Source organism: Cyrtonyx montezumae, unplaced genomic scaffold, assembly GCF_038088225.1.
Source record: "Cyrtonyx montezumae isolate F1298 unplaced genomic scaffold, pur_monq_1.0 scaffold_6, whole genome shotgun sequence".
NCBI lineage: Eukaryota > Metazoa > Chordata > Aves > Galliformes > Odontophoridae > Cyrtonyx > Cyrtonyx montezumae.
Genome location: NW_027072067.1, coordinates 12,767,281 through 12,790,124, shown reverse-complemented (window position 1 = coordinate 12,790,124; position 22,844 = coordinate 12,767,281). Strand labels below are relative to the sequence as shown.

The 22,844-nt window shown below is 44.5% G+C and overlaps 1 protein-coding gene across 7 annotated transcripts in view; it reads left to right on the top strand.

The window, feature by feature from the left end:
* CADPS (calcium dependent secretion activator) overlaps nucleotides 1-22,844 on the top strand; it is a 170,979-nt gene that overhangs the window by 102,553 nt on the left and 45,582 nt on the right. For 2 of the 7 annotated variants that reach the window (XM_065749917.1, XM_065749915.1), the window contains exons 14-18: nucleotides 9,286-9,387; nucleotides 10,199-10,262; nucleotides 10,869-10,992; nucleotides 13,360-13,428; nucleotides 22,492-22,598. In XM_065749917.1, coding sequence (XP_065605989.1) covers nucleotides 9,286-9,387; nucleotides 10,199-10,262; nucleotides 10,869-10,992; nucleotides 13,360-13,428; nucleotides 22,492-22,598 — 466 coding nt within the window. Of the gene's footprint in view, nucleotides 1-899; nucleotides 1,065-9,285; nucleotides 9,388-10,198; nucleotides 10,263-10,868; nucleotides 10,993-13,359; nucleotides 13,429-14,283; nucleotides 14,302-22,491; nucleotides 22,599-22,844 lie in introns of all 7 variants that reach the window. The other 5 variants (XM_065749919.1, XM_065749921.1, XM_065749916.1 and 2 more) reach the window with 4 other exon arrangements.

The following is a 22,844-nucleotide window of genomic DNA, read 5'->3' as shown; positions in this document are numbered from 1 at the left end:
TAATGTAAGCATTAAAAATGCACGTAGGGGATCCAGAGAAGAAGGTTGGTTACTTTCTTACCCAGACACCTGCTGGATGCAGTTCTGGACAGGATAGAGTTGAAGCACACGTGACAGTCATGGGTTGAATATAATATAATGGGTGTAAGCAATATCCTGCATTGATTTAATTGCTGCACAAGGGGATCTGACAAGGTGCAGCAATGACATTTTCAGCAGTATCAAACTTCAGTGTTCAGAAGTGCTCAGAGCCCTCAGGCACCTCTGTCTGATGGCAGGCAGAGTGACGTCAGCCCTTGAATTGCTCAAGCAGAATTGGGAATTTTATCTTGCTGCTATTGCAAGGGAATTTCGGTTTAAGCAGTAGCCCTTTCCTTTCTCTCAGATGTGGAAAATCTTTGATGGCAGGGAGTGGAGCTATGCTTTTTCCATTTCTATTTATTTCATTGTAGTCTGTATTGCAGCTTCTTTTTCTGCTTTTTTTCCCTGTTAAATTGCATTATATACTTGAAGATATTGATATCTATCCTGCACATGCTGCTGAAGAAAAGGAGTGTTATAAAGTAATAACATGTTTTCATAAACCCTCTGGTAAATAACATCCCGAATTATGACACATATTGCCCAGGTTTCACATTGCAAGTCTGCCGCTTGCTTTGCAGTTAGTTCCATACATCTTGTCATGGAAACCAAGTTTTTGCTTCCTTAATTTCTTTCTCAGTTATGAGTTTCTTTCACTCGTTTGTTCCATCTCTGCCAATTGTTCTTTGATTTCACTTATTTGCTTTCAGTTTAGTTTCTTTTTTTCTTTTGCTTTGTGGTTTTTATTTCATGTTTTCTTCTGTTTCTTCCACTTGTGCTGCTGGCCTCCCCCCGCACATCCCAATCACTCCCCAAAGCCACCACATGGCAGAGTTGCTTGGCGGGTCACAGCCAAGCGCAGACGGCGAGGGGGGCAAAGTGTCTCAGCCCTCCGCTGCTGAAGTGGAGACAAAAAAGGATTCCAAAAAGGAGTCCAAAAAAAGGAAAGATTCCAAATCCCAGCCGAATCCAGAGCCGAAAAGGTAAGCGAAACGCGCAGTGCACAGCAGTGCATTGTAGCTGGCAGCGAGCTCCTCGGTCACCGAGCACACTGGGCAGGTTGTGGGGCTGCGGCATGCGGGGACTGGGGATGGGTGTGATTCAGGCCACATGTTCAAGGAACAGCACATGGACCTTTGGTTTGGAGATGGGACCTGGTCCAAATCCTGTTTTTCAGAGCTGTGTAATGTAGAGGAAGTTGGCTACCGGTCATGGCTATTCAGTGTAGCTTTTCTGAGGGCTCAGCACAACCAGAGCCTCAACATCCTCTGCTTGGGCCAGTGGCAGGATGTATCTGAAGGTGCTGTGGTGCCTTGAGCCTTAAGCAGACTCTAGTGCCCTGCGTCTGCAGGTCCCCAGAGATGTGGGTGGCTGCTGTGCTTTGCTGGGACACCATCAGCTGCTTCCAAACATGCAACTCTGTGAGGCTGGCCTGGTGGATTTGTTTAAGATATTGCAAGAGAGGAACTGTGTGCTTTGCGCCATCTTAGCTGATGGCTGACTCCGAGTCAAATGGCTGAGGGATATGCTCCCTCTCAGTTGGGTCCATCTCCTGGTTGTCTCAGGGCTGCTGGAGCTGCAGCATCTTGCTTCTTGCCAGGACCGTGTGGGTGCGTGTGGTGTAGAGTTTGGTACAGAAACTGAGCGGCATGGTGCCTGCTGTCAGGGAGTCAGAGAACCACAGGAGGTCTGCAAGAAAAAATGTGACTCCCATTCTTTCATTTCTTCTAATAGAAATCTTAGTAGCTGAGTGGAAGAGTCGTGATTTTCTTTTCGGAACGCTGTTCAGGCCACTTGCATCATGCATTTGAGAGCTAGCTGGCAGAGCACACAGGGAAGCCGGTATTTATCCACGCGGCGCTTACTGGCAATTGCGGCATGTGTAGGGCTGGCTTCTCCTTTCTTCTGCATCCCTTCCTCCCACGTACCATACCCATCCATTGCCTAGGGTTAGCCAGGGTCCATACTCTGCCCAGCGAGCCTATAGAAGAAAATTTCCCATGTATATTTGGTAGAGGTGGGAGCATGCCAATTCTTGGGACTGTGCAGCACCCAGCACTGTGTCTGATGGAGCATCTTGTATGCTGGGTACCACTGCTATCCATGTGCACAAGTGCAGGGGGTGGATTCAAGTTAGGAGGAATCTTTCTGTTTAACAAAGGCTTCTTTTCTCTGTCAAAACCGAGGAAGTGTTGATTTGATTTTCTTTTATAAAAAGAAGTTACTTCACTTTTTAGACAGCAAAAAAGAAAGAAAAAAAAAAAAAAGAGAGAGAGAGATAAGTTGGGTAGTTTGATTTTCTCCAGAATGAGGTTGGCTGTCAGTCAGAATATGCCACCCAGCTCCGGAGGTCGAGCGGGGAGATAATTTCATGTGGCTATCAATCTCCTGTATTAGCAGCAGACAGTGATGGAGCTGAGGTGGGTTGTCTGTTTGCATCGCGTTTGTGTAAGGTCAGGCAGCGAGACAACAGTCGCTCGCAGTCAGCGGGGAGGTGCGGGGCGCTCGGATGCCGGGGACAGCCCGGAGCTCGGGGCTGACAGGATGACAGGCATCAGTGTGGGCACGCTGCCTCGCCTGTCCGGCACCGCCGTGCCCGGACAGAGTGGGTGGTATTGCACCTCCAGCTCCGAGCTGACCCTGCTGCCACGGCAGGTGACACGGTCACAATGCGATTTTGGGGCTGTTTTGGAGCCCTGGTGCTTTAGATAGGGTTTATTTGGTTTTTTCGCTTCCCCTTGGGCTCCTGTAGCTTATTCAGAGCCCTGAAAGCCCGACATAATCTCTTCAAAAGAAGGCTGTAAATCAGTGCTATTTGCATGACGGTCTCCTTAGTTTTTCTGTCAATTTCATCCTTTATGGAATAAAAGACGTGCCTAAATGTTAATTCCTTGTCCTGAGTTCCACCTCCTGCAGATACCTGTGTGTGCTGTGCGCGGGCTGTCAGAAAGGGCAGGGGCCAGCAGAGAGCAAGCCCACACTGCCAAGTACTCAAGCAATTTTCTGGTCCCTCCTTACTTGCTACACACACAAACTGGAGAACTGGAGGCTTTTCACTGCTGTGGCCACCAGCGATTTCATAGCAGGGTTTTCTCCACCAGGTATCGCTGATGGCTTTGTAAAATTCTGCTGTTATGTGAGATTTTATGGTTTCTGATGTCTATGCATGCTTGAAACGCAAGGAACACGTAGCGTCACTTGGACACCGACAGCACAGGACAGCACAGGCTGTGCTCCTGGGACCGTCACCGCATTGAGGCCATCACTTTCCTTTACCAACAGCCCTCCAAAAAGTGGCATAGGCAATAGACTGGCATGGTTCAAAGAGAACATAGTTCCATGCCTAACTTTCTTTTTAGATGTTCAAATTGGTGCCAAAAGGGACTCTTTCTGTCCTTGCTAATCTGAATCTTTTACAAATAAACGTAAAATACGGACTGTGTGCGTGCTAAATGTTAGCAGACACTGAGCTTATCCGAATCAGGCTGCTGGCCTGAATCTGCTGCAGCCTGATAGCATCCTTCTTGGTGGCTTCTACCCAAGGTCCAGACGCCCCTAAGTCTCTGTGCTAAGTATCCTGGTGACGTATGCTTTCCCCTGTGAGTTGTGTTATGCAGCATCAAGCCAGAAATAATCTTACTGCCACAGTCCTTGGAGAATTGGAAAGTCTGCATAAGGCTTTGGTGTGTTTTTCTGTCATTTTCTGATTATGCCATATAAAGGCAAGTTTTCCTTTACCACTACTTAAAAACAAAAAACAAACAAAAAAACCCAACCAGCAACAGCAACAAAACGGGGCATTTTGGTCCCGTTAAAGAAGTGCTAAATACATCAACACGTCGGTGCACTCAGATGAGCAGCCCTGCCTGCAGACCTCGCGGGGCGTAGCACCGTAACCCCTCGTTAGGTGCCGGCTCCGTGTCGCACCCGCCCCGCGCTGACACGGCGCACGCGGCCGTCTGTCGGATGCAATCCGGCATCGCCCGCGACCGGCAGACACGCGGCTGGGGCTGACGTGATGCGTTGCAATAGGTGTGGGATGGCAGTGCTCAGAAGCCATTCGGTTCAGCCACGCGGCGTCGGGGGTGTGGATGGCACATGGGAAGCGACGAGCCGTGACTTGGCGCTGGCGTGGAGGGGAGCAGGAGGATGAGGGAAGGAGGGTTGGGAGGATGGAGGGAAGGAGAGCGGGCGGCAGAATGAGCCAAACGAAGGGCTTTCAGCTGGTTTGAATTCCCAGAAGAAAGGGACATTGGGCCAAACTGGTGTTGGCTGAATAAGCTTTTTCAAGGGGTGTAACCAGGTGGGCTCTTTCAGGACGTCTTTGCTAGGGGTGATGTAGGGAGGGCAGGACACCAGCTGTGGTCCCGCATCCCATCGTGGCCCCGCACCGGTTCCCCCTGTGAGCTTCTGCCAGGCAGCCTCCCAGAGCCATCCTGACACACGCTGTCCAAGGCGCTAATCATCCATGTTTACTGCATGGCTCATATGTGCTGCACCTGGCAAGCAGCAAGGGAGCTGAAGGCAGCACGTGTTTTGTATTTGAGTTGTTACTTAAAAAATCAAATTATTTGCATCAGTTTTTGACATTGTTTTTTTTTTTTTTTTTTGCTGGCTGTGAATGCCAGGGCTTACAGTGCGTGCAAAGATCTGTTTGCTACGTGTAAGCAATATTTTCCCCAGTAGAAAAAGTGTAGACAAGTTAAACATAAAAGGTGTAAAAGATGATCTGTCTTTCCATTCGTGAGCCGCCATGGTATTTCGTACAGGCTTATGTCAAAGAGATTAACCCACCAGAGCTATACTGTATATTTATAATTGCATACAAATGCATGCTATTGCTTCATATATTAGTCTTTGTTAAAAATCATTTTGATATATTTGTTTTAGCAGCATAACTAGCCCCAGGGGCACTGGGTATAATTAGAAAAGGGCATGGGGGGAGGCGGGGCTAGTAGAATAAAGCAGTGGCCTTAGGATCACAGGTCCTAATTATAATTTATAATTAACCCTGGAATTTGCACAAACCGTCCAAGCTAAACAAGGACTATCATTTTCGCTGTATAAATTGCAACCCCCTTTTTTTTTTAATTTCACCACCTGCTTTGTTGATGTTGTTATTTTCATAGTTTATAACTTAAAAACAATGAGGGATAGGGAAAGTGGCATTTAAAAGTTTCTGTATGAAATATTTACATTGGGAATTCACTAGTTTTGAGCCAAGATAGTGAATATGCAGCAGAAGGAGTGATTCGAAACTTGTTTACTTATAATTAAAAATTTCCTTATTTATTTTTCTTGCCTTCTTTGCCCTTCTGCTTCCCTTTCTGCCCACAACTTATGCCACACACCTCAAGTGTCTGTGAGCTGTAGAGAATCAGATGAACTGGTGTCTCCACTTGGAGAGGTTTGTTCTGTTTGCAGATCTGAACCCACAGGTTCAGACCCATTTTGTCATTTGTGGCTCTGCACAAATCATGTACGTACAGATCTATCCTTCACCATTTTGCTTTTTTTCTCGTTGCCCGTCCCTCCTAAGCTCAGTGTTACAGGATGTGGTTTAAGATTGTGTGAGCGCATTCGTTTCCTCTGGCTGTGTTTTAGCCAGCCTTGCTGCAGAAATGCTGCTTGCTGCAGGAGTCGGTGCTTCTGCCCATCAGATAAAATATCAAATATAAAAGTCGAGCTGGAGATCACTGTTAAAAATAAAATCACCAATAAGCATCAGAAACAAGTTAGTGAGAGCTAAACTTCTCTCATGGATTTTTTTTCAGCCCCATCAGCCACGTAATGGAATTGTCTAGAGCCACAGAAGTGAATCTTAAATGCCAGGCTACATACCCTTTGTGTTCTTGAAAAGGGAAAATAAATATGTTCCCTCAAAAAGATAGCATTTTCAAAGTATATTTGACTTGCATGTTTAATTAGGTTTCAAAATTATCCAGCTAATAAATTAAGTGCAAGGCTTTCGGTGGTGTTTTTCCAGTTCTATGTATATCCTGCATTTGTCACTAATTAATGAGTTCCTAATGCTTCAGCTTCTGAGAAGATGAGCAACAAGATTAACATAACTAGTAAATCCGAAGATGTGCAGCTGGGTTATAGTATTTGAAATTTGACAAAAACATGGGAAGTATTATTATTTGTGACATGGCTCAAGATGGGGGATTGTGAGGAAAGCAAAGATGACAGAACTGGTGCTAACCACTGTGACAACAACTTGAAAAGCAGCCGACATGACATCTTTCCTATCATGCTGCCGAAAATGTCAACTTTGTGAAGGACAGTGAGAAAATGGTTTGCCGAAAATTTGAAAGGTAGATTCAAGAGATGCTCATCATGTCAGATGCGATATAGTCCACAGCTGGGTGAGAAAGGGAGTCCTTGCAGTAGTGATGGCTCTCTCTTGGCAGGCCCTTCCAGACATCCGCGCTGCTCCAAAAATGGCTACGGCTGACCTGTAGCTTGTCTCAAGTTTTCAGGAGCCTGATCCAGGAGAGCGGCGTGCCGCTGATGCCGTGCGTGGGTCCTGTGTGGGCCCACCAGTGGGCATGGCCGCCCCTTCCTCGTGCTGACTGCTGGCCATGGGCTGTGTGGGCTGTGTGGGCCGAGGGGCAGCACGGGTGAAGGCAGAGCTGTTTGAGCCTGGTCTTCGTTTCGCAAAGCCCGCCATGCCTCCTCGCGTGGGTCTGGTGCTGTGAGAGCAGGCTGCAGACGATGACGGTACATCGTGGGTTCACAGTGCTCGTTGCATGCTTGTTTCTGATGAGACACAGCCCCTTCACGTACAGTGAGGGTACAGTTTGTGTGGGAGGGCTGCAGCCCACCTGCACTGTCAGACATGTGCCGATCCGGCATTGGCAGTGGGATGCCCATTCGCTGCATACAGCGCTGGTTTGATTCTCACACATTGCTGCGCTTTGCTTCCAGTTAAATCCCTTCAATATGTCTTTTAGAGCTAGTGGTGATTTTAAGAGCGGCCCTTCCTTGCTGTTTGCTGGGGAAGCAGACCTCACCTACACCCACCCAGGTGCCCTGGCGATAAGTCTGGCTTTTGGAGGCTGTTGACCCAGCAAAGGGTAACATAACTTTCAGACCATTTCCAGTCCATCAGCAAATCGCTGCCAGCGTGGGCGGCTTTCACTGCCTCGTTTGTCAGCGCTGACACTATTAACCCAGTGACACCGCCGGTTGTTACGGGTACAGGAGTGCCAGAAGTCAAACGAGAGATTCAACCCTGCCCTTCGTGTACAGCGTTCATCGCCGTCTGCCCCGAATTGTTTGCTTGGGAGCAGACCAGGCACTGCAAGGTGCACAGTGCATCAAAAGGCAGGGGTACCTCTGTCAGAGCATTAACTGCTCTATGGAATTTGGGAAGAGAAATATATTGAGCATCTTCAGACGTTAATTTTTGCTCAGTGTCTAATTATTTTTTTAATTATGTTTTTTTTTTCCCCGTGGCTTGCTCATTTCTTCAAAATAACTATTCCTAATTAGGTACTAATGAGACCAGATCTATACTTCCAAAAATGTTTATGAAATGTGTTCCCCAGATGAGACATTTTATCAAAGTTTTAGCCTTAATCTTTTTCCCTTTTTTTTTCCTTAATGCACAACTGAATTTGGCAAACAGTCAAATAACAGTTTCTGAAGAAATGCTGTTTAAATTTAAATACATCCCCTGATATTCCAGTTTTGATTTTTTTTTTTCTCTTTCCATGTTTTAAGTTTTATTTAACGTAATGCTTTGAGAATATGCGGTCGACGTCATGTAAGGCTTGCTAGTTAATCTCCTGAAATGTTTTAATTGTATTCACTTGTACTGGAATATCGGAGTTTGTACTTGTGGTATTGAGAACTTTCTAAATACAGGGTCAAGGAGAAGAGATGGTACAGATTTTATTGCTTTTCATTTTTATAGTTCGTTTTTTTTTCCTCACGTTGGGTTTTTTTGGTTGATTTTTTTTTTTTTTTTAAGTTTAGGGCCTTTGATTCTTTAAGAGGAAAATAAAGCCAACCAATTAACCCCTGACAGGAGGTTCATTAGAAGCTTTGCAATCCCTTGCCAAGTCTTTTGTATAGCCGAACCAGTCTAGTACTGAGGATTTATGCAGCTTAAGCCGAACACTGGAGGAGGCCTTTAAGTAAGAACATTTGTTCAATTTTAAGACGCCTTACATTACCTAAAGATCTCCTGTGCCGGCGCAGTTGCCCAGGAGTACACAAATCCACAGACTTTGCTCGTCGTGGATGGGAAGCGGTGCTGCCGATTGTCTGACGCGCCGAGCCCTTTGGTGATGGATTAGGCTCCTCTCCCCGTGCTGCTGTGCCGCACCATTTGCCGTCTGGGAGCAGGGAAAAAGGAGGGCATGGCTGCTTCTAGCTGGGTCTGTGGCAGGATGACGGGAGCGTGGGGACACCCATCCCAGCCTGGGAGAGCCGCAGCAGCGCTCACTGTGCTCGGTGACGGATGGATGAGGAGCGCCCGAGGCAGACCCAGTGCCCGGGGTCTTACAATGCAGTCCTGTGCACGCAGCAATTGCCAGGGTGTAGGAAATTTTCCTGGAAATTCTGTGATCAAATGTGTTTTTATTAATCTAAATTAAATGAATGAGAAGTCGTTGTGTTCTCAGGTAAAAAAAAATACCACTTTCTCGGTAAGTTTTGGCAGAATATATTGAAGATGGTTGACTTCAGGAAATTAGTGTAATAAGGTGATTCAGCAACGCAGAATTTTACATTCTGTTCATATAGAAACGTGTTGTCGATATTCTTTATGCTGTGAATTATGTTAAATTAACAGCTGAATTTTTCTGCAGAAATTAAGTCCACATTTTGCCAGCAATGAGTCCAATCCTGCTGTGAAAGCTGGCATTGCACTCTGTGTTATATATACCTATATGAGAGAAGAGATTCTGGTTTTTCATGTCTTTTTCAGGCTTTTCTATCACAAAAAAAAAAAAATTGGGAGGGTGGAGGGGGGTCTCCACATACAGATCATCATTGAGAGGGGGTACTTTTTGCTTTCTTACTCTCTGATACCTTCACAGTTGTGCTGCTGTGACTGCTGCATCTCAGCTTGCCCTGCCCTGGGTCTAATGGCTGGTGACATGTGTCCCAACCTGCAGCATGTGCTTTGCTGCGCAGATGATTTCCCAGGGTCGTGAGGTGGAGCCTGAGTCATTCATGGCATTTCTCCTTCAGGCCGGATGGGATAGGAACGGTAACCGTAGACGAGAAAGAGCGATTTGAAGAGATCAAGGAGCGGCTGCGTGTGCTTCTGGAGAATCAGATCACGCACTTTAGGTAAAGGCAGAGACTCCAGACTGAACGCGAGGGGACTGCTTTCCTCCAAACTCCCTCCTTTAATCAGCAAAGCCAGAAGGCAGGTTTTGAATGCATGCAGGAATCTTGCAGAAGCGGCTCAGACCCAAGCAGGGCAGTGACGCTTGCACTGTAGTGTGTTTGTAGCTGGGGAGTGATTTGAAAGCAATAACATTTTATCACGTATTTCAGACCATCTTGCTGCTATGGGCAGAATAAGGCTGCAATTTTTTTTCTGAAATTTAACCCCCTCCAAAATTTAACCCCTGATTTCTGTTCTCAGTTATTACCCATTTATATTTACTAGCATACAGAAGGGCAGGGCTTTCTTCAGGGATGTCAGTATTACAGAAATGAAGGATCCTACCCCCCTTTAAAGGGACAAGCTGCCCCTGTAGCACACCAGACTCATTCTGCGTGGATTGTGCATGCGGGTGAGTGACACCGGCTAGCACACAGGGTCTGTGCCAGGGCCCCTTGAACCTGGGTCTCCAGCTGGAGATAACTGGATCTTTGTTTTATTTTTGCAAGGAAATGATTTCCTAGGAGACCTAAGAGCTCCCCTGGTGACACCCAGATTTAATAAACTGAAACTTAGCTGACCTTCCCAGCTGTCCCTAGTTCTGTCTTGCTTTCTTCTACCTGCACCATGAAACCCTTTTTGAAAAGTACCCAGTGGGAAGAACACTGGGACTGAAGAATTGCTTGTCCTTAAGTAGAAAAGCATCTTCAGAGCACTGGAAATGCTTATTGACACACCTGGTCTGATGTTAACATGCTGTGATTTTTCTAGGTACTGCTTTCCATTTGGCCGTCCAGAAGGTGCGCTGAAAGCTACTCTATCACTGCTGGAAAGGGTAAGCATAAGAATGACAAAGAGTAGTTAAAATTACCTGCATACATAGATCTTTCCATCCGGAAGTGCTTAAGGAGCTGTTGTTTTACAGAGGAAATTCTGGTAGTTGAAATACTAGGTGGGGCTGTCGATTTCTCCTGCTTGGGCTTGGAGGCCAGGTGCAGCCTGGACCTTACCACCTTTGCCCGCATAAGGGAAAGCTGTCTCACTGATGAGCATCCATGCTGCAGACCCGTACAAGCAGTGGCTTGTTGTTAACCCCTACAGCCAACCCCAGACGTGAGCCCAAGTCATCAGAAGGACAAACTTTGTCTAGCCCTAGGGAAGTTGGGATAAATCTTAATGTCTTGCCCTAAGGAATGGGAATTGCAGATTTTGGAGCATGCCATAGGATACAGGGAGATACATAGAGACGGGGGATGCTAGGGAAAGAGTAGGTCTCACATCTCAGTCTGGCCAAGGTGACCCTGTCCTGGGTTCTGCCTATTGTGTGCTTACCCCGAGAGCCACGCAGCACTGGGGCAGAAACGGATGTGTTTGTTGGGCTTGGAGAAAAAACAGTTATGTGTGCCTGATGCCACAACAAATCAGATTTTCTTGTGTCAAGGTTCTGATGAAAGACATAGTTACTCCAGTCCCTCAAGAGGAGGTAAAAACAGTCATCCGTAAATGCTTGGAGCAAGCAGCTCTAGTCAATTATACTCGACTATCAGAGTATGCCAAAATTGAAGGTAAGGCTCTGTCTTTGTGAAATTACAATTTTGTTATATTTCTAGGTGGCAACTGTGGCTGGGAGCTATTTGAAAGAAGCTCATTTGCTATTTATTCACTTGTCAATAAAACGGATGTGATTATGAGTCATTTTTGTGATGTTTGCTTTTGAAGCAGTTAAGAGTGGAAGCTTTTTTTCTGGAAAAGAGAGGGGAAACAGTTAAAAGGAACTGTAGTTGTTTTTATACATATATGTATATATATATAGTTAGTGCTTTTGGCCAGTGGTGTAGTATTCAGACTCACATCGTGGTTTTAAAGAGCAAATTGAGAAATACTTGGGTTGTCATCTTTACAGCTGAAGGTATAGTGCAGCTAATTGTTTGTGACAGTGGAGTTCAGGAAGCAAATGAAAAATAAGAAGCTGAAAAGCTGTTAAATCTGTGCTTAATCATTTGTAGTTGATTTAAAATGTCTTTTTCTGGGAATGTTTTGTTGTCTTTGCACTGTGCGTAGCAGTCATTGATCAGTTGGTCTCATACTTGCATCAGATTTCTTTCTTGTCACTCCAAATCCAGCATAGCTGATATTATTGACCTTTTAAGTTATGGGAGAATAATAACCAGTGACCAGAGACACATGTAGCCATCAAAAAGACATTTTAAAGCTTGCTGGAGGATATGTGTCAGCTGAAGCTCTCTGATCCAGTAGTTCTTTACGTGTTGATCAGTTTATGTTGCTACCTTTGTGGGCTGCTGTTCCCAACTTGAAACTCCTACCCAACTGTATCCGAGTTTGCAATTGCTTAAACCTGTACGTTCCAGATGAATGGTTATGTTCTGCTCTAGACTTTGGGTTTCTGTCATGTGTGATGTGAAGCTTTCCTACAGCTGAGATTATCACTGTATGCCTCTAGGACAATATTGAGAGGAGAAAAAAACCGGCTCCCTCTGATCTTCTCTTAGTTCTTGTTTACGTGAAAAATTGGGTTGTTGTATGACAAATTGTCCAGGTTCTGTACATGACATGTCCTCTCTTTTTCCATTTTTTTTTTCTGTCTAACGATGCAAATTGTGTACCAGTGGTAATGAATTCATTGTTATGCACCCAGTGAGAAACACTTAAGAATTGGGCACTAAAAGGATGTTTATCAACTCTTGACTTGGTAATGAGTGACAAAAATAGAGAAGGAATGAAGGTTCCATAAGCACTGCATTATCAGGCAATTTATCAAAGCACTCAACTTCACAGGATATTTTAATTGGTGTATTCTGTAAAATGCAATGTTTAAATATGCTTGATGAGGCTGGAGAAGGACTGAGAATCAAAAGCAGCTTTTCTGTTGATGGATGCTTCTACCCAGTGCTGGCTCCCTTAGGTTCTCTGTGTAAATATCACTAACTCGTTGGTAAGATTTGCTCTCTTCTTTCAGATAAATCTATGCAAAAACAAACTTTATGATCTGTAAGTAAAAATGCATTCATTTCCAAAGTAGAACAGTTAGTGTGTACTTTTCCTTTTGTGCCTCAATTCTTCTTGGTTGTGTTAATTACCTGCCCTCTTTTTTGCACTGTGACTTTTAGGTCTGGGAATACTTTGAAGCAACGCATTTTTTTTCCAGCTACCTTTTCAGAGAAATAGTTCATTCCACACTACCTGCTCTCTTCTGCTTTTCTTCTCCTTTATCCGTGATTGGCCACAGCCACTTTTTTATCCTGTTGCTATAAAAGTGGTTGTAACACCAATTTCAAAGCATGCTGGGCTTGTTAGTTCGAACAACCCAACATCCGCCAGCTGCATGCGTCAGGTTTTCTCTCATGAGCATAGTCCACTACGTGTTGAAATAGTTGCTTAGAAGAGCAAAGAACAAATCTGCCTCAGCGAGGTGCGGTTTTGAAATCTTGCTTTCAAATGCTGACATTTGAATTGCCACGTGTTTAAAAGAGTTTTATCAGAGATGCAAAACAGACTCGGTGGCAGCAGAGCTCAAGGCTATGTTTATGAAGAAATACCTGTGAAAGCCTTAGATACTGAAGGCTGAAATCCTTAGTATCTCGGAGCCTTAAACCAGTGAAAATCTATTTCCCTCTATTCATGACGTTTTGATCATATTCTTGCAAACAATTCTGAACAAACCTCTAGAGTCATGGTCACAACCTCTCTTGTGACTCATGGGCATGCTGAATGGTTAATCCAGTAGATCTCCAATTTTAACCCTTTTTTTTTTCCCTTTTTTTTTTTTTTTTTCCTTTTATCCTGTATGTATCCCAAAATACTCTATGGCTGTTTTCCTTTTAACCTGATATGAAGTTTTCCTCTGACCTTTAACCTTATAACCTCTTTACCTCTGACCTAAGCCTCTTGCATGCCCAAATCCTCTTTTATAGGGAAAAAGAGAGAAATGTATGAGCATCCTGTCTTCTGCTTGGCCTCTCAAGTGATGGATTTAACCATTCGTGAGTACCTACCACCCTCCTCTCCATGCTGTCCTCACTCTCTCTGTTCTCATTACCTCAAGAAAGTCCAGATCCAAACTCACTCTCCTTGCTTCAAGTCTTTTAGCATTGGCTTGTCTGTTGCTTCTGTCTGTGAAAACCCAGTGTGAGAAGTCCAGTCACTTTTTATCAGCCTAAAACAGGTTAGACGATTTAGCCATTCGTTTGTGATAAACTCAGACTGTTTGTAAGTTTTTTCAGTTACTCTTTATGTCTGTGACCTGAATGCATTTTTACTTTGCTTCCATGTAACCCCAATTTGTAAAGTGCTTGTCACTGGTACACAATCAAAGGGCAGCAGCTACACCGGGGAGAAACGAGCTAGCGGTCAGGTAAAGGACGTGGGGAAAAGCCGTCCCTTCTCCGGCGCACGCAATCTGAAACCAAGCCTGCGTGTAAGATCATGTGGGGCTGTCCTTCCTCCGTGCATCAACTCTTACATGTCTCCTGGCCGTTCTCTCAAGCGGAAGTGCTGTACTTGCTCTCCTCCTGGATTTTTGGGTTGCTCCTCTCCGCTGAGCTCTGGAGGGGACGCAGGAGCCCGGGGTGCCGCTCAGAGAGCCCCTGTAGATCCGCAGAGCTCGTGCTCTCCGATTTCCTATTGGTACAGCTTTCTCATTCACCTCTGTGAAAGGAGCTTCTTTTGGTAACACCACGCTGCTGGGCGGGGGGGTGAGACGGGGCAAGTTTTCTTATTTTCAAATGTCATGTATCACGCATAACTGGGGGGCTGTGCGGTCCACTTGCTCATTAATCCTGCCTATCTGTTCTTGTTTCTCTCTTTTCTCTCCTTGTTGCTTTCTCTCTTTCATATAGAGAATCAAAAGGATGCAGGTGAACAATTGTATATGCATTATAAATTGCTAGGACTGTTAAGTTATATTTATTTTGTTTTTCATAGCTCCTTAAGATATGTACTCCTTCAGGCTGAAAATGGAGATGCATTAATACTTAAGGAGTTAATTTGTGCTGTCTACGTAACCTCTTTTTTCTCCGTCCTTAGAATAGAGCATAGATTAGAAATACCTTTGTAGCAGTAGAATGTCTTCTTAAGAGACAGTTTTAACGGACAACCTAGCCTTTGTAAAAGGAAAGTATCTTGTTTTCCTAATGAACTGCATCTCATTTTTGGTGCAAAAACGTTGGCGAGCTGGCCATTAATTTAACACACCCAAACAGGCGCATTTCTGACAAAACTAACGTTCATTTTTGGTTTTCATAACTTCTGTTTTCGCCCAGTTGGGAGAATAAGTTTGGTTTTTGGTTTGGTTTTGTTTTTCCTTTTTCAGTTTTATTGTTAATGTGTAACAAATGATCTGGTCAGACAGAAGTCATGTTTGTCTCTTGTTTATAACCTGTGGTGACATGTGGTGAGGCAAAGGTTCTGCACAAGCCAAAGTGCCCGAAGTGCCTGTCTCTTCAGAAGGGATTTTGGAGGTCTGTAGCCCCTGTTCTTGTTTCTGTTGTTTGCCACAGTCCTGGTTTGAAAGTCCTTGAAACCTGAACTGTTCATCCCTTTTGTGAGTAGATTGTTATGTTATGTGGGGGGAAAAAGAAAAGATTGAGTTGATTTCAGCTGTTTGCCAAGGGAAATTGTTTTTAAAAGGCAGAACAAGGAGCTGGGCTTGTTCTGTCCCAGTTTCCCCAGGATCTAAAGCGTGACACTAAAGCCGATTTTAATAAGGCAACAAACATTTGGGAAATGAAGGTTAATTCTTTCCTACAGCTATGAGAGGTGCAAGTACTCAAGTTGCAAATGCAGCCATTGCAAGTGCAGCTATTTCCAATGGCCACAGCAGGCTGTTGTGTCTTGAGCACAGTTCTTGCACTGGGCATCGCTCTTGCTGGTTAAGGTTTGTCACATGTGATAAGTTTAGGAATTGAGAAGGACATGACTAGGCCCAGTTAGTTTAAAAATACAACTGCTTCCCAAAGCTCAGAGTGAGTGAAGGGACACAGTAGGTTGTGACTGTCCTGCTTTGTGCCCACAAATCTCTCCCAGTGTCTTAAATAAAAAATGTTTGGGCAGTGTCAGCACCAGGACTCGACTTGAAACCAGTTCCTCGGATCAGGTGGAGTCAAAAGTGACTGGGTTTTGGCCTGACTTTTTTTGCCAAAAGCAAGAATTAAAATAAGATAATGAAAACTAACACTCAAATGTCACCCTTTGTTTTCCTTTCTCCTGAAAAGTCGTAGTCTCTTGCCTTACCTAAAAATATGAATTTAAAGCAGAACACTAAACAGAACATTATTCTGAAATAATTAAAGGTTGGTGAGTTGTTTCAATTACTAATCAGACAAAACTAACCGTAATAATAAGTGCTTGGTCTGCATGTTCCTTGAAGTTGGGAATCCATTTTTCTTTTAGAAAAATAATGACTCCTCCATCCCTTAGGCACAGGAACTCTGGAATACACTGCACTGCATTGGTGTTCATTGGCACTGAGGGAATCCCTTTCCCATGAATGCCATTTTCCCCTTGCTGGAGCTGAGCGCACACAGCCTTAGACCTGGTGCCAGCTACTGTGACAGTTGTCAGCTTGACCATTTGTTATGTTTAGTTATAAGACTTGCTTTTTAGGTTTTGACTACTTCTTTTGTATCACCTTGGTTTTGGCCTCTGTAGAATATAGTCCTGCAGTGCCACTGGGGATGAAAAGCGAAGGAGATGTGGGGCCGGGATGGCTGTTAAATTGGTGCATGGGGCCAAAACTGCCAGCTGGGCAGCTCTGCAGACAGAAAGGGACTTGGGAGTGGATAGAGCCCATGATATCCATTGCTTTGTTCTCGGGGAGGGGGGGAAGGGGGAGTCGGCTTCTCTTGGGGGAAAAATTTGGGGGTGAGTTGGGGCCAAAATTGGCATTTTTTGCTTGTCCCCCAGCATCCATGCAACTTGGTCTAGGAAGCCTGCTTTGGCAGGGGAGTTGGTCTGGATGATCTCTAGAGGTCCCTTCCTGTACCTACAATTCTGTGATCTTCAGTCCGAGGATTCAGCAGTGTTAGCAGCAACTGGCTCCAGCTGCAGAGCTTCTTGTGCATCATGCTCACCCAGCAGGCACAGAAAGGTCCTGGGCTGAGGAATTGCGTGCAGAAGGGGCTGGTGTTTGACTTCACAACACAGCAGGTTGCTGCCAAGCAGTGGTATTTGTTATGGCACTCTCACTGGCCCCTGTCACAGTCCCCGTGCTCTCTTCACATCACTTGTGTTTCCTATTTCTGGATCAGAGCCTGGGAAGCTCCCTGCACATATCTGCAATGTTAAGTGAGTGTGCTGTAGGAGCCAAGCTGTTCGTTAACCTAACCTGGGCTAAGAGGAGGTGCCGTGGGATTTATCAGCCCATCCACCACTCAGCAGGCACCACTTGCAACTGTGATAAAGCACAGAGCTCAGTGAGAAAACCAAGTGAAATTCCCCAAATAAATAGGGATGCAAAATGCATTAAAATATCCGTTTGGGGGGCAGGAATGGAGAATAAAGTTGTTAATAGATCTTATATTTTTCTATTAATGTAGCTCAGACATAACTACAGCCTATATTTGTCTGCTTGCTGAACTGCTGCTTTATTTGTTTCATTGTAGTGGCATTCAGATGGGTTTAACAGCGAGTTGTTGGGCAAATTGCTAGCATCCCTCTTGCCCTTTATGAGGCACTGTTTGGAGCAGTATCAGAGTTGTTAGTATTGGGCCAGGGATCACAGTGATCTGCTCTGTGGCATTCTTTCTACAAGGCTCTTACCAACCACAGAGCAACTCATTGCCTGAGGCATGAGGTAGAATTTGGATACGGGAGAACTCCTCTCTAGGCTGAATAATCACCAGAAAGTCAGGAGGGCCGTTCTCATTTCAGTATGTTGAATTTTGAGAGCTGAGTCTCCTAAGTTGAAAAACCTTTTCAAATAATTTTTCTCAATTTTATGATGGTGCATCCTGGTTTGAGAAAAAGTTATCATCACTGAAGTCCCTTTCAGGCACACATAAATCATTTCATGAGGATAATAAAGGCTGCTTTGCCTTCTCCTTGGGCTGTGTCTATTATTCTTTACCATTATCTTGAGAACAGAAACTCTATCATTGCCATGATTGGCTCTCAAATGGATGCACACGATACTTACACACCAAGGCCTCTGGCAGGGCTCATATTTTTAATTATTACAAGGAATCGCAGAGTTGGTGCCTGTGCTTTTGAGAAACATGGGAAGTCAGCACTAGTCCTTGCTTAGTGAGGTTTAGTTCTCAGTGTTGTGGTTGCGTTAGCCCTTCCATCTCACACAGGCCATGGTGCTGAGTGAGAAATACCTAGTTGGAGTGTATTCTGCTCTGCATGCGATGAGTTTTATGCAATACACATTCCCAAAGTGTTTTATAATGCACCTGTTACGCTCATTGCAAGCTGAAGCACAACGTACAACCCCAAAACTATTTCCATGTCATTCAGATTTCTGCAAGTGTTTTAAGTATCAGACAGAGGTGTAAAATGCAGTTTCACGCATAAGTTTGTCCAGGAGGGTGCTTTAAGAGGAGCCTTCTGCCAGGCTCTTAGGGAAAAATAAGCTTCTCCTGCTTTTGCTCTCAGTGCCTGACGCATTTGAATCTCACCAGCAGTTCTTGCTGTTTCCTCCTCATCCTTCTCCGCTCCTGAATTCTACCTGGGGCAGAGAACACTTGCACATCAGGCCAGTTTGACACTGTGGGGGCTGGATGTCAGTGAGGGCTGAAATGTGTTCACCACTGAGGCCCATGTTAGGACCTGTCTCTTTTAGCATGAGCGTTTTGGTGGTTGGTGGCACAGAGGTGGGCTTCACATCTAGGGGTGATTCTGGATTGTGGTGCACAGAGGTGCAATGGGGTGGGGCTTTCCTGGAAGCCAGCAGTAAAATCTACTTCCTAAGCATTATGTGGTTTGCTCAGCAGCCATCAGTGAGTAACGAAACTGAATTCTTGCTTAAATGTTTTAAATTAGGCTGAAAGTCATTAGGCCAATGCCCAAAGAACAATTATTTTAGTCACTTAAGGTTGAGAGGTTTTATTTCTGGGGACAAAGCCACCCTGGGTGAACACTGAGCATAGATCAGGGTGGCTCCAGTGATAAGCAAATAGATTGGCTTTTCTTGTTATCAGAAAACACCAAAACAAAGGTCAAAAAACTGAAGCCTGAATTGAATCATTACATAGCTAAGAAGGCTAAAACTGTGTGTGCATTGTATGTGTGTTCATGTACATGTGTACCTCTGTGTATGGAGAGAAGGAACAAACCTAACTCGTACTCTTTAACTTATGGTTTACTCAACTGTCCTTTATTATGCTCCGATAACTGTTGTAATTCTGTGAGATTAAAAAGCAATCAGAAATCTACTTTGCACAAGCCAACCCCCCCCCTTTTTTTTTTCCCCCACTGGAAAATGCAATCAAAATGGCAAGGACTTTTGGCAATGGAATGTCCAGATAAATATGCCAGATCCTTTGCAAATGGAATTATTAAAAATAGTCACTGTGCTGCTAAAAAACGGTATTAAATGCAATGGAAACTATTGTGTTAATATATTCACAGTACATAATTTATTCTCTGAGTGCATGTAAAGGGAAAGGCTATTTTCTTTGAATTTTTCCTATGCTGATATTGTAAACTATATGACAGATGGGTCAAGTCCTGATTGCAGTATTCTAACATTTGGAATAGCAAGTAACATATTTGATAGAGCTGGCAAGTTTTTATATATGATTCAACCCAGAATATAAAAGCCACTAGAATTCCAAGTTGAAAATAATTAAATGAGCTGGAAACGATCAGGAACCACACATTTTTAAGTGACAGATTTTTTTACATGTTTAAATTGCACAAGAATATTTTATAGCTCCCTTTAACCAACAGTGACGTTTAATTCTAAAACGTGTAATTGATATTTACAAAGCAATTAATTCCTGCGGCTCGTTATTCTATTGCTAAATGTACCTAAGCATGGGGGCACTGACTTGAAGTGGTCGTTTTTATCGCCTTCTGTGAACTGCAGTGTTTTAGCTGAGTTTCCCAAATTGAGGTTTCCCACATGGCCGCCTGAAGTGCAGTTCCACACTTGTGTTGGATGCTTAGCTTTCTGATTGCACGGTGCCGTAGGATGTTAGAATCTGCTGACTCCTGGGATTTTTGTTGTCAAACGGTGTCATTGCTGTGTAATCCCTCAAGCGCCAAGAAGCAAAACCCAGCAGCTTTTTCCATGTCTATTTGATCATTTCTGCTTATGTTCCTTTCCAAGTTTCCATCCTTTTGTCACTGTTATGACGTCATTGTCTCTTTACTTTTGGCGTCCCTCCGTCACGCGCCAGCAGCCCGTCCATCCAAGCCTAAGCCACCGGCTGGGCCGCCGGCATCTCCTCAAACGCAGACTAACATGATAAATCATGTGCTCAAAGGCATGGCCAAACAGACGCCAAGTACTGTGATAGTCTTTCCTTCCATTTATTCAGTGGCTTTCTAGCCTGGCAGTTGCTTGTTTAGCCTTAGCAAGCTAGTTCTCATGTGCAGCTTTATAAAGCACCTAGCGCGATGTGGTAGGCTTTTAGAGATTTTAGAGGTAGCATTTACTACAAAATGTCCACATTTTTTTGTCTAGCAATGTCTGACATATGCAACATTTTCAAATATCAACGTCAGCACAAAATAACATTGTTGTTGCATAACATTTTGCATGAAAACTATAAATATGTATGAGCTTTACATGATGTTGGATGAAATGTTTGATAAGTATATCGTATATGTTTCATGTAACTGTCAGTGCTCCAGCTATCTTAGCAGAATAATCTGATGTATAGTAACTTAACCAGGGAAATATTTAAAATAAGAAGAAAAAAAATTAAGATTGACATCTGCTGGCTGCCAAAGTTGTATAAGCATCAATATTTTCTTTAAAGACAGCATCTCTGAGCAGTTGTTCTTATTAACACTTTTGTCTTTTAGTTGTATTTGAGAGCAGATCAGTGTTGCAAATCAGAATGAGTCTGATGCTGCTCTGATCAATGGAAAAGCTTCCCCCTGGCTTCAGAGGTGCAGAAGCAATCAGAGGGACGTTTCTTTGGGTTCTCTTTGCTTAAAAGGAAGAGTTTTCTTCTTGCAACCACTGAGGTGTTGGATTGGATAGGAAGACAGACAATAAGTCAACCACTAGTTCTCCAGTTTCAATGTTTGCCCAGTGGAGTATTTGAAAGATAACTTGGGAGGGTTTCTTTTGTTATTGTTTCCAGAGATGAAAGAGAAACTACAGGAAAAACCCCAAGGCCCCTATCTGTGGTATCCATCAGCAAAAGTATAGCACTAATTTGCCTTGATGCATCTCTCAGCTGAGCTGAGCACCTGCAATGCCAGATCTCAGCTGGCCTGCCTACTCAGCTCCTCTGACAGCAGCACCATGTGCCCCTCTCGCTGTCCTCTCTGAGAAATATTCTCCTTTTTGTGGGAGATTTGTTGCCCATAAGGTTAAATCTAGTGAAAAGTAGGAGCAGGCGAGATGCTAAGGTGGAGATTGGAGTCCGCAAAGCTCACCAGTCTTTCAGCAGGCTGGGATTTGTGCCCTGAGACTCATCGGAGCAAAGTCAGACATCTGTGTGCAACCACGAGTTGCTGTTCTGTCAGTAAAGAAAACCTAAATGCTTAGGTATTAGCAAACACCTGATGCAGGCAGGAGTCTGGTCTGAGATGTCCAGCTGCCTTGTGCTTCGGCATAACCCGAGCTGCCGGCTTAGTGTTGGACAGCCCGTGGTGAATGCCTTGCTGGTGGAGGGGCTGTAATTCATGCACCTCTAGGTTTGACTTCGTTGCACTCGTTCAGCCTATTGTGTCCCGCTAAAGGCAGCACGCTGATTTGGCTGGTACTCCACTTGTTTATGAAGTCTCACAGAGAGGCCAATGCGTAGGTGGAGAGCTATGAGCTGGCTGATGTAGCTCCTGAAGCATGGTCCTGCTCCTCACCCTAGCTGCTACAGCAGAGCTGGGTTTGCAGCCCATCATTAGCAAGAAGGACATCTCTGCAGGGACCCAGTGCAGCATAGGCATGTCCCAGGCAGCAGCACTCCTGCTCTGCTTCTCCTTGAAGCTGCCAGTGCAGGTGAACCACCGTGTCAGGTCCCAGAAGCCCCATTGGTTGGACTGAGCCAGCTCTGTGCAAGCCGTTGTTCGATGAAAATGGCACTATTTTATTTGCACCCCCGTTATTCCTGTTGAAATACTCTAAGCTGAAAAACTTAAACGTTCCAGATTGTTAGCACCTCACATCTGCAATATATTAATACTAATATAAGTTACCTGGAAGAATGTGGTTTGATTATTTTTTAAAATCTCTTTAGAAAACGCTGCAGAAGAACTCGGTAGAGCTGAAACTCAAGCTCCAGGATTTAAGCTCCTCGGTTTGTTTGCAAGGTTTTTGCTGTAAAGTTGCATCTCTCTTCCCATATAAATCTTACGTATGGGCGCCCAGTGGGCGCTACCACCTCCACTCCCTCCAGCATGCGTAACTCCTTGACCTTTGTGGAGTTAAATCCTGGAGCAAGCCAGACCTGCAGCTTTTGCTTCCAGTAGCAGGTGACATTTAAATTGCTCGAGTTTGATGATTTATTAGAAGTACGGAGAGATTCGTTTCAATTGATCTTAAAAGTATGTTAAGTCATACAGACACGATCTGCAATGCATCATCTACGTTGTAGGATACATATTGTTCATATATTAGTGGCCAGATGCTGTCTTTAGGGAATGTAATGTTCTTATTTGAGCTAATAAAGTGCCACTGCCTCACCATGAAGCAAAACAACTCTGACAGTATTGTGAAATTTGGAGCTGGAGCACTGTGTTTTCATAGTATAATAACGAATGTGGCTTTCTGGTTTGCACAGTACTAATTATACAAGCATTTAACATATGCATGAAAAGATCTTTAAAGCTGTAGAATATTATGGGATTTTTTTAAACCTCTAAAATTACTTACTTTACGTCGAGCTTTTCACTCTGCCTGCCTTTTAACTCGACTTCTTGTACTACAGAAAATGTAGGCCGGTTAGTCACACCAGCTAAAAAGTTAGAAGACACAATACGTCTGGCAGAACTGGTAATTGAAGTCCTCCAACAAAACGAAGAGCACCACGCAGAGGTGAGCAGCGGTGCCCTGTGTCCTGCCGGTCTTGAGCAGGGTCCGGTCGGTTGCTGGTGGCTTTGCGCGCTTGTGGGATGCCTCCTGAACAGGTGCCGGGTTGTCTTTTCTAGAAGGCAGTAATGGGGATGAAGTGTGGTGAGGGCACGTGGGACAGGTCGGGAAGACTGCTTTTTCAGAGGGCAGGGAGGGCCGTGATTGTTTCCCCAGACAGCACTAATGGGGGTCACTGTCAGGTGCAGACCA